The sequence below is a fragment of the Ricinus communis genome, chromosome 7 (assembly GCF_019578655.1).
Source record: "Ricinus communis isolate WT05 ecotype wild-type chromosome 7, ASM1957865v1, whole genome shotgun sequence".
Lineage (NCBI taxonomy): Eukaryota > Viridiplantae > Streptophyta > Magnoliopsida > Malpighiales > Euphorbiaceae > Ricinus > Ricinus communis.
Window position 1 is genome coordinate 11,087,816 of NC_063262.1, and position 10,520 is coordinate 11,098,335.

General features: G+C 33.6%; 1 protein-coding gene across 1 annotated transcript; it reads left to right on the forward strand.

Annotated features, from left to right (window-relative positions):
* The first annotated feature begins 558 nt into the window (after window positions 1-558).
* Window positions 559-8,468, forward strand: LOC8259132 (O-fucosyltransferase 38). The gene is made up of 11 exons (XM_002517195.4): window positions 559-991; window positions 2,456-2,534; window positions 2,766-2,833; window positions 3,773-3,861; window positions 3,974-4,151; window positions 5,809-5,937; window positions 6,240-6,376; window positions 6,493-6,706; window positions 6,804-6,988; window positions 7,524-7,619; window positions 7,975-8,468. Exons 1-11 carry the CDS (start codon window positions 725-727, stop codon window positions 8,105-8,107), a joined length of 1,575 nt encoding a protein of 524 aa, XP_002517241.3. The 5' UTR covers window positions 559-724; the 3' UTR covers window positions 8,108-8,468.
* Window positions 8,469-10,520: the final 2,052 nt, after the last annotated feature.

The following is a 10,520-nucleotide window of genomic DNA, read 5'->3' on the forward strand; positions in this document are numbered from 1 at the left end:
TTATATTTTATCTATTTTTTTAATTTTATAGGGTTACACTGCTAATATTTTGGACGACATCAGTCAAAAATACTTATAAAATTATACAAAATTATAGTGTTATATATATTATTTCTAAAATTTTGCGTGAATTCTGAAAAATTGCAGTATCGCACAGATAATCTTATTACTTTTATATATAATTTGATTATGATTCAACTTCAATTCTACTAATATATACTTCAAAAAAAATATAAATTTATCACATTTGTTGATTTATTTATGTTTTTATAATATTTGTTAGAATAATAATATATTTATGAAAATTAAAAAAATTATAATTTAATTTTCTCAAAAGAAAAGGAATTATAAGTCAAATTAATTAGCTTTTAAGTGCAAAAGAATATTAGTATAGATTTCAATATAGGATTTATATTTTTTATATAATTTAACCAAATTAATACTTTTATTTAATTTTTTTCTTAAAAAGTATAAGTTTTATTTATTGAAGACGGATCGAGGGTAAATAAGATGTGAAGCCTTAACTAACTGGGCCTTCTTTCTTATAGTTCTAAGTCAGTTCGTAATCTGAAACAGTTGACAAAGTTCGGTTTCAGATTTGAAGGGTCTAGAGTTTGTGGTTCGAACAGGGCGTTTGGGCAGTTCTACTTGTTATGACTTGCCTAAGTAAATCCGGTGTTATTATAGCTGTAGAAATGAAAGGAGAGATGTAGTAGCGGCGAAGATGGTAAACAGCAGAGTGTATTCTCACATGAAAAGCTCATCACCAGCGTCAGCATCAGCTAGATTCCTCTCAAGAAGACCTTCTCCTTCTTCCGTTACTCTTTACATAATCATTCTTTTTGCATTTTCACTCTTTATTTTTCTTTTTAACACAAGAGACATACTGGAAAATGAGCCCATACCTCACTTCTCTCAAGATTCTCATTCTCAAACTCAACCTAATTCTCCGTCTCAAAATCAATCCAAATCTCATTCTCACTCTGATCAGGTATGTACATTTGATGGTTTAAGAACAAATCTTTGGGCCTTACTGATTTAATTTTGTTTGGGAAATAGGCCATTTATTTCTCTTTTGGTTCAATGATGCGGAGAGAATATTCACTTTCTTGTTATTTAGGGGGTTTGGTTTTTTGCTTTGGGTTCTTTAGTTATTGGTGGATAGTTGTTGTGTATTGGCGAGAATATTTTCTTGTTGTCTTTGCAGTTTTTTTACTTGGTTCGCGTGTATCTTCGCAGTTCAGCTTTTTTTCCTTGTTTTTTTTCTTTCCTGTTTTCGTTTTGGTGACTCGGTGGAGAAACTTTCACTTCAATTAATTGCTGTTAGGTATTCAATTTCTGGTACTGTGATTTAGTTGAGGACAGTTCGGTTTACTCATTGATGCGTGGAATCTTCTGTTTTTAGTACTTGGAGACTTGTTATTGGTGTCAAATTGAATAACAGACTAACACATAATTTCCAATTCATTATTGAATGCTAATTATATCCAATCACAGAGTGCAACTAGTTGAACAAAATTTAAACATGCAGTGTTGAACTTGTTGCAATGGGAGACAATGAGCCCAAGCTCTCTGGCTGAATGTTTGGTAAGGCCATACACCGCCTAGAAACATAGACGGTGGCATCCCATTAATATACTTGACAGAGGAGAGGACTTAGATAATCCATTGGTTGTAATTTCTGGACAACTCTTAAAAACTAAAAAGTATTCACTTTAGATGATTAGTGTGCTATTAGCCTACATTCATGTTATAATCAAATTTAATGGTCCTTTTTTTTTTTTAATTTACATTGTGTAAAACCTTTCTATAGTGATACTCTATATAGTAATAACCTCTACATGATTATAAAAATATTTCAGTTCTAATTTAGACTAGTTGTAAATAGAAATGAACTCTATGTTATAATGAGTTATAAATTTTATAAATCTCATCTTAAGAATATACAGTAGTATTGTATACATAGCTGTTAGCTTTTGTCTTTTTGATGTAAATTTTTTCTTTTTTCATTATTGTTGCTACAGCCTTGCCAATTCTTTATTCCTTTATATTTTAATGTTGCACTAGTTTTGTAATTATACTGATTACATAAGACACTTTTAGTGGATTTAAGGACAATTTTATTTATTTTTCATATTATTGTTTTGTCTCTTCAATTTTATTTATACAAATGTAAAGATATTAATGTATGTTATCTCTTGTTGCTATCATTTCACCAACAAGATTACTCCATTTGGTCCCAAAGTGTATGATTATATGGAGGTTTATTGTATTATGATGAAGAATTTTTGTTGCTCAAACTTGCCAATCCATTTCTCAGGTTTTTTATTTCCTTGCTTTTCTCGAATGCAACAAAAATTATTATTTTTCCCTTCTTTAGATGTTCGATGCACTATCCTTTTATAAATTTACTTAGACGTTGATATAGAAGGCTGCCCTGCTTCTAATTTTGCAGATGCCTGTTGAACAACTGCAGAATACTCCTCTCAATTATGGTTTACACCCTTGTGTCAATCCTACACTCAAATTTAAAGGTTCATATGCTATACATCTGTACATGTTCTTTTATTTGCTCAGTACATGGGTGCCCAGCTGTTAATGCTTTTCTTTTTGGTTAATTTTTAAGGGTCTTTCTTTTATTTTTTTCATCAAACATATGAGTACACACAAATGTGTGTGGCATGCTTAAATAGATGCATGCACAGAGTAACATGTAGACATTTATACACAATTATACTCCACCTAATTCCAATTTGAAATGTCAGTTGCTCAAGGATGGGATCGCTACATGACTGTAAGAAGCAATGGAGGACTAAACCAAATGCGCACTGGTGTAAGTCAACAACGCATTATTACTTCATTATCTTTTGCCTGTATACTTTTTCATGGTTTATGCTATCACTGTTGCGTGATCTCATTCTCATTGATAAGGCCAACTCAATTAAGTTGTCATCGTTTTTCTTTTCATTTACTCTTTTCAGGTTTAGTCTTTCAGAACAGCTTAGTTCTATAAATCTTTTTCACCATGTTGCCTCAAATCATCTTAGTTCTACCTCTTGCCTTCTGTTTTACTGTAGTGAATTTGATATGCTCAACATTTTATACCATTACAATTAAAGGTCTAGGTTGAACAAGTATAAATTGTTAGAGTCGGAATCACCCATTAATTCATTAGGTATCCTTTTACATTGTTATAAATGTACTCATTTCCTTTATGGTCATTTCTTATATTTCTACATCCAGCTTAGTTTTCTTATTTGTTCCCATGCTAATTCTATTGACATGCTCTTTCTATTCATATAATTGGGACCATAACAAGTGTATCCTCAACATAATGTTTTATTTTCATTTGCTTCTCTTTTCATTATTTATTATTAATACTATATAGGCCCTTTTACATGGATGGGCCTGTTACAATATTTTCAGTCATACTTTTGATTGAATGAGTGAAAATTTGCATTATTACTTTTTATGAAATAAATCTTGTGGTGTTGTTTGACTCTCATGTTTTTAAATCCTGATACTTCTTTATGGAAAATACAGTAAGAGGTGTTTAACTTTTTAAAATGTTGAACATGATGCATAAAGTACATTCACTATACCATGTGTCTTAGATGCCTTAGGTCAATGTATGAAAATCATGTACTTGGAGAGTTTTATGTACCACTTGTATGATGATCACATGGAGGGGCTCGTGCATTTCTACTGGATTGCGAACCAATTTGCTGCATAACATTGTTTTGCAAACTCAGTAAATGTTCCTATGCTGCAGATTGCAGACATGGTGGCTGTTGCGCACATCATGAATGCAACATTAGTCATTCCCCAACTGGATAAACGTTCATTCTGGCAAGACTCAAGGTGCTCTTCAGCACTGTCTCACCATATTTAGTATTGTTTGTTTCAATTTGATGCATAGTTTCTTTTTCACATGTTAAGCTTCTTGTTCACTTAACATTGCTCCCATGTGCAGTACTTTTCCAGATATATTTGATGAGCTTCATTTCATTACGAGCTTACAAAATGATGTAAGAATTGTTAAGGAGCTACCCAAAGAACTAGAGTCTCTTCCTCGGGCCAGGAAACACTTCACTTCCTGGTCAGGCATGGGTTATTATGAAGAGATGACACGATTATGGAAGGAATTTCAGGTGCAATTTTGCCTAGGTTCCAGTAGTCTAAAGTACTCACTTCTCTTATGGATTTATTTATTATTTTGATAAGTTTTTGTGATCCTATATAATTATTTGGGATCATCTTTTAAGTATAATGTGAACTAGAGCACATTTACATAGAAGGATATGGTCAAATAAAATTTGAGTTGTTCACAAGAATAACCTTCTTAGATAATTTATATGCTATCAATCTCATAACAACTTGTCTGGAGGTGCCGGTTTACTATATTGGATCTCCTAGGGTGCATTTGGGATTGTTTTTGGGCTTTCAAAAAGCTGATTTGGAATTTTTTTGATTTGATATATTAATTTTTTAAACTTTTATAAACTGCTTTTCTCAAACCTGCTTTTTGGAAAAAACATTAATTCACCTGCTTCTTGCAAAAGCAATTTTCAAAACTCAAAAAATAATATAAAATAAAAATTGAAGTTGGAAAAGCACTTTCCCAACTTCAATGCCAAATGGAGCTTTAATCTAGCAATTTAAAGTTTTCATTGTATTTCACCTTCAAGTGTGATATTTGATTTAAACTTCGTTATTAGCACAGCGCTGTAACCCAGCTTCATATGTTGCCATCATTTCTGTATAGTTTTCTTGGGCTTAATGTGTATGGGGAGTGGAAGCTCAGTAATCCATGTTAGTTGTTTATGAAGTTTGCTATGATGAATCTTGAGGTTGGTTGACCCAAGAGTTTCAGTGCATGTATAGGAGTTAACATTAGGGGGAAAGAAAACAAAGACATATAGATGTGCAATGAATATCTTGCTGTGGTCTCTCTCCTTCTGGTTCTTCTATTGTTTCTGAGACAGTTCCTCTATATGTCATGCTGCATGTGAACATGTTGAACAAAATGTTTGTGTTGTTCTCACGCATATAACACAGACATGGATCTAAAAATTTCCATTATTGGAGGATCTATTAATCTAGCCAACATAGCACACTGCATTTATTTTTTAGTTCCTGGCTGGTAATGGTGGTGCTGATGTAATGCCAATAATGATGATGTGCTTGTGGTGGTACCATGATGGTGTCAATGATGATGGGAAGGTGGTGATGGTACCAAGTGAATGATGATAATATTCGTCTGCAGTAAAAGTATGTGCATGTCTTTTTCAATTTGGATATTAGACAGCAAACAGAAAACGGATGGAGTTTTATAGAGCGCAATAGTGGAAAAACATTTGTTAAATTTTTTAAACATTAGTATCAATTGGAAAACCTTGTATTCTTGAACACCAGGAAATTGTTTCATTTGAACAGAAAACTAAGTTTTCTGTCTCTACTGAAAATCCTTTCAGAGAGTTGCTCCACTTTCCACTGGTAACAGGCTCTAATTCTTTGTGTAAGGTTCTATTGTAGGTTTTCTTATTTTGCTTAAAATGTAACCTTTTGAAACTGGTCGAACTTCTTAATTGTTTTGGCTTGGGATATTAATAAACACTTTATTTGGGTGAATCTACAGTCCTTAAGATTCTTCCCTTTCTATTCTCATGGATTGTACCCCATTGGGCTTCATTTTGATCTTTTTTCAAAGTAATATTATGTTTGCTTATTATTTTTTTCATCAGTTCCTTCGGGCTTTTCTGTTTATCATGAGATAAGTGATTTCTGGTGGTGAATTGATATCTGTAGGTAATTCATGTTCCAAAATCAGATTCACGCCTTTCAAACAATGATTTGCCTCTTGATATCCAGAGGTTAAGATGCCGAGCTCTATATCATGCTCTTCGCTTCTCTCCTCCAATTGAGAGCCTGGGAAAGGTCTGGAATACATGTCCTTTCTGTTGATACTTGATATCTTGAGTAGCCATTGTTCCAAAATAAAACTGATTTGGTAACCATCAAATTTTTCTAAATTGAATAGTAGTGTATTTGATTACTTCCGGATCAATTGGTCAAAGTTTCGATGTTTATTTGTATTGAAACTCATATCTGATGTTGTCATTTTCACAACACTGCATGATCCTGGGTTTATCACTTATCATCAGTATCAATACATTGAGGTCTCCTATGGGGATTTCTGTTAAATTAGGTTCTGAGAATGCATGACGATGACACGACAGACGTTGGTGGGGCGGCTGAGATCACGTGGTGGAAGATACATTGCTCTTCATCTAAGATATGAGAAGGATATGCTTTCTTTCACTGGATGCAATTATGGTCTGACAGAGGCTGAATCTGAGGAGCTACGACTAATGAGGTGTTAATATGAGCATCTCTCTCTGTGTGTGTATGTGTGTGCATCCATGTGTTGCAAGTGTTACTGATAGATAAGATACTTATATTCAACCTTTTGGTTTTTTATTTTATTTTCAGGGAGAGTACAAACCATTGGAAGGTTAAAAAGATAAACTCAACTGAACAGAGAGAGGCAGGATTTTGTCCTTTAACTCCAAAGGAGGTGGGAATATTTCTTCAGGCTCTTGGTTATTCTCCATCAATGATAATTTACATTGCAGCTGGGGAAATTTATGGCGGTGAATCTCACCTTTTAGAGCTTATGGCTCGGTTCCCAAATACAGTTTTCAAGGTTGGTCACTAATTTTGTAGCAGAATTTTGTTGGCAAATGGTGATGCCATCAAAATTGCTAATAATGTTAAAGAACTGGTTGTTGGATTAATTTCAGGAAACATTAGCAACACCAGAGGAGTTAAAGGCATTTGCTAAGCATGCATCTCAGACAGCAGCACTTGATTATATTATTTCTGTAGAGAGTGATGTGTTCGTTCCATCACACTCAGGTAATATGGCCAGAGCAGTCGAGGGCCACCGGAGATTCTTAGGGCATCGCAAGACAATTACTCCAGAGAGGTAGATATTTAATCAAGATTTAATATAAAATTCTCTACACAGTTAATGTAGGTTGCTGCTAGTATCTCCAATTACTGGGAGGTGACACCTTCACAACTATTTGAATGAAATCCAAAATTGAACTGTACCAAGTACCCTTGACTTTCTGCATTCAGGCTCAAGAAGAGTGCTGCAGGAATTCTTTTAACTGAGTGTTACTCCAGTGGATGTTATTATAAGGATGGCTCCTTGTTTTCATGGGCTTTGGTTGAGCTACTAGAGTTATCAACTGGCAAAACAATTATATTTTTTGTCAGTCTCTTATAAAGCTTACTCAATGTTGGTGATATCTGCCCGTTCTTTTGGGAGTGAGAATAGTCTGTTTGCTGTTAGAGTTCGATTGCTCTTTTTGTTCCTAGCACAGTATGTTTTGGAAGTACACACTGTCATTCTCATTCTCTGAAGCTAGTACTATATTATTTCTCCTATCACTCGTACTCTGGTTGTCTTTCTTCCCTTGGTGTATTCTCTCTAATGTCAACTTAATGTATTGCAGAAGAGGACTTGTTAAACTTTTTGATAAGCTAGAAAGTGGACAGATGAAAGAAGGGCCGACATTTTCAAACATTGTTCAGGAGATGCATAAGAACAGGTAACTTGTCAAACGTTTCTGCAAGTTCTTTGATGGTTTTCACTCTTAGATTAATTTTGGTCCATTTCTTCTGGACTTCCATTATAATAGGTCTCGAATTTTTAGCTTTTAAGGATTTAATAATCTTTTTCCCATTTGTGGCAAAGGAAGTCTATAATTTGAATCTTTCTATACAACTTGCCTGTGAAGAATTGAAATTGTTCTGCTGGTTGTGTGAGATGAAGGTTGTTCTAACCAAAGAGAGAATAAGAAATTGAAATGATTCATTCTGCCACCAAGTTGGTTTGTTGAACAACTAATTTTCAAACAAATTTTGGATGTGCAAGATTTTGACTGAATTCTGATCAATCTACAGGCAAGGAGCTCCAAGGAAAAGAAAAGGTCCACTGCCAGGAATAAAAGGTCGGGCACGTTTAAGGACTGAAGAATCATTTTATGAGAATCCATATCCTGAATGTATTTGTAGATCAAAAAAGGGTAGTCTGTAATAAAATTGAGAAGGCCAGCTTGCATTCCGCCCAATTTTCAGAGGCGAAGAAGGATGCTTTGTGCAGGGGGATCGAAATTAACACAAGGGCTTGATAATTACCAAGTCAAAATTGGCTGAGCCTGACCAGTAGTCAGTTCTTAGATTATCTAAATTGTTAGGATGGTGAAGCCGCCAACAGGTGGATGGCCCTGCATTTAGTTGTTTTTTTGGACTGTCACTCTTCTTCTGAAGAAGATTGGAAAAGGGGAAAAAATTATGTAGCACCTTGTCGACTTTCTTGTATAGTATTATATCTTTTTGTATTCCACAATATTAAATTTATATGGATTACCAGAGGATGTTATCCTACAACTTATGAATGATGCTGACTCCGTGAATTCTGTCAGAAGTTTAGTGGTATACAAAGGCTTCTTATATGGTGCTAATGTGGGATGCAAAGGTTATATATATTTCGGGTATTTTTTTTTCTTTCTTTCCTTCTTTCTTTCTTGGTAATTATTTGCACTCTTTCCCCCAATTCACCATAGAGCAGAAAGAGATAAGCAATCATCGGACTAGATCAATGAAAGTGGACCAAGCTTTTTATTTGTTAGCCAAGCGCGCCTATTACAACGCTTGTATTATAGAAGCGAAAGCGATGCGCCCTATTGACAAGCCGAAGAACATCTTTATAAAAGAATGAATGAGAAGTAGGTCTGGTCTATATTGCTCGAGTTATCTTTACTTCACCCAATCAATATAAAAATGAAATATATATAATTAGTTACACTACCTTTCTCTAACTTAATGGATATATCTCGTCTGATACGGTACAATACAATATGAGACGATTAAATGCAATGGGATGGATGGTAGAGGGCTAGTAGCACAAAAGAACGGTGTATGTGACTTTAGTGAAGGAAAAAGGATAGTCACATGTTCGAAGATGAAGGAAGCACCTCTTTTACATAAGAACCGTCACATGTTCGAAGATGAAGGAAGCACCTCTTTTACATAAGAACCCACGGTGGTGAAATAAAGCATTTTTTTATTTTAAAAGTAAATAACAAGAAATGGCCCATTTCGCATTATCGATTCATCATATGTACTAGATTTAATATACAATTATTTCTCTCTATAAGTTGAGAAACATTTAGATTTTATATAATTAGCTAGAGTTCTATCTCGGTTAGATCAATTAGATCTCGGTCAGGCATTCACTCGCGGCTAGACCTTAGTTAGTAGGTTAGACGAGTAAAATACCTTTCTTCTTTCTAAACCAGATAGCCATGGGTGCAAAAGCCACTTCAGATATTTGCTTTATTGGATTAATTCCTTTTATTGCTTGCTCGGAACAGGATCGACTCAATATCCAGAGACTCACTCGCCGAGGACTTTCTCGCAGCCTTATGTCTCCATCTCTGGAGTCGATTTCAATCTTTAGCTAATTTTGCTTAGTAATAAAATACCTTTTCAAGATAGGGCATGTAAATAGTAGTAACAATAAATATATGCAGGCCAACATTTTTGTTTTTGTTTTTGTTTTTTTTTTTCTTTGTTTGTTTAACAGCTTTGTTATTTAGAAACTTCCATGTTCTGCAAAAGCACATCTGCTAACAGCAATTCAAGAACGAGTGGGAGCGAAATGCAATGTTGTTTACAGCATAATCAGCTACATTTTACATCATTTCCATGTAGACCAGGTAAAGCCTAATCTGAACCTAGAAATCGGTTCGAGTTCTTGAAAACTTGATTGGTGTTTTAACCTGATTCCTCTAGACACCGGAATCAAAAGCCTTGAAGTCGATGTTTTCTCTTCTTCATTCAGGCTGTGGGACGATGAGTTAGCACGCATGGCTGATTTTTTAAGTAATTGTACCTACCTACGCTATGATGTTGGATGGCGGACAATAAATAAATAATGGCATGTTTCATCAATGAATTCTGAATTTAATTGAACCATTTTTTAAAAAATTAGGGTTTAATAGGACCAAAATTTAACTTCAACTGTTAGCTAACAGGTTGATTTGCAGGTCAAGGGATTATTTATTTATTATTTTATTATAATTTGATAATATAATTAATTTTAAATGAATTTGATATTTAATAATATATTTAAAAATTAAATTGTAATAGTAAACTACTAATTTAGTTCTTTACTTAAAGCGGAATAAGCTAATAGTTAATTTTATTAAAATTAAAGATAGATTTCATATAATAAAAAAAGTATAGGAACCGGGTGATATATTATATTAAATTTTAGAGTAAATAGTATTTAACTATTTATTCATTTAATATTTTGTGTCATGTAAGCTTTTAGTATTAAATATTATTTACCCCTTGAGGTTTGGTCTAATATATAGTTCAGTCCTTATATTTTTTTATTATATTAAAATATCTTTAAGTTTTAATAAAACTAACTACTATTTGTT

Coding starts and splice junctions, on each gene's coding strand:
- LOC8259132 (XM_002517195.4), top strand. CDS start 725: ATGGTAAACAGCAGAGTGTATTCTCACATGAAAAGCTCATCACCAGCG. Junction 3,862..3,973: donor TCATTCTGGCAAGACTCAAG/GTGCTCTTCAGC, acceptor TCCCATGTGCAG/TACTTTTCCAGATATATTTG. Junction 7,620..7,974: donor CAGGAGATGCATAAGAACAG/GTAACTTGTCAA, acceptor ATCAATCTACAG/GCAAGGAGCTCCAAGGAAAA.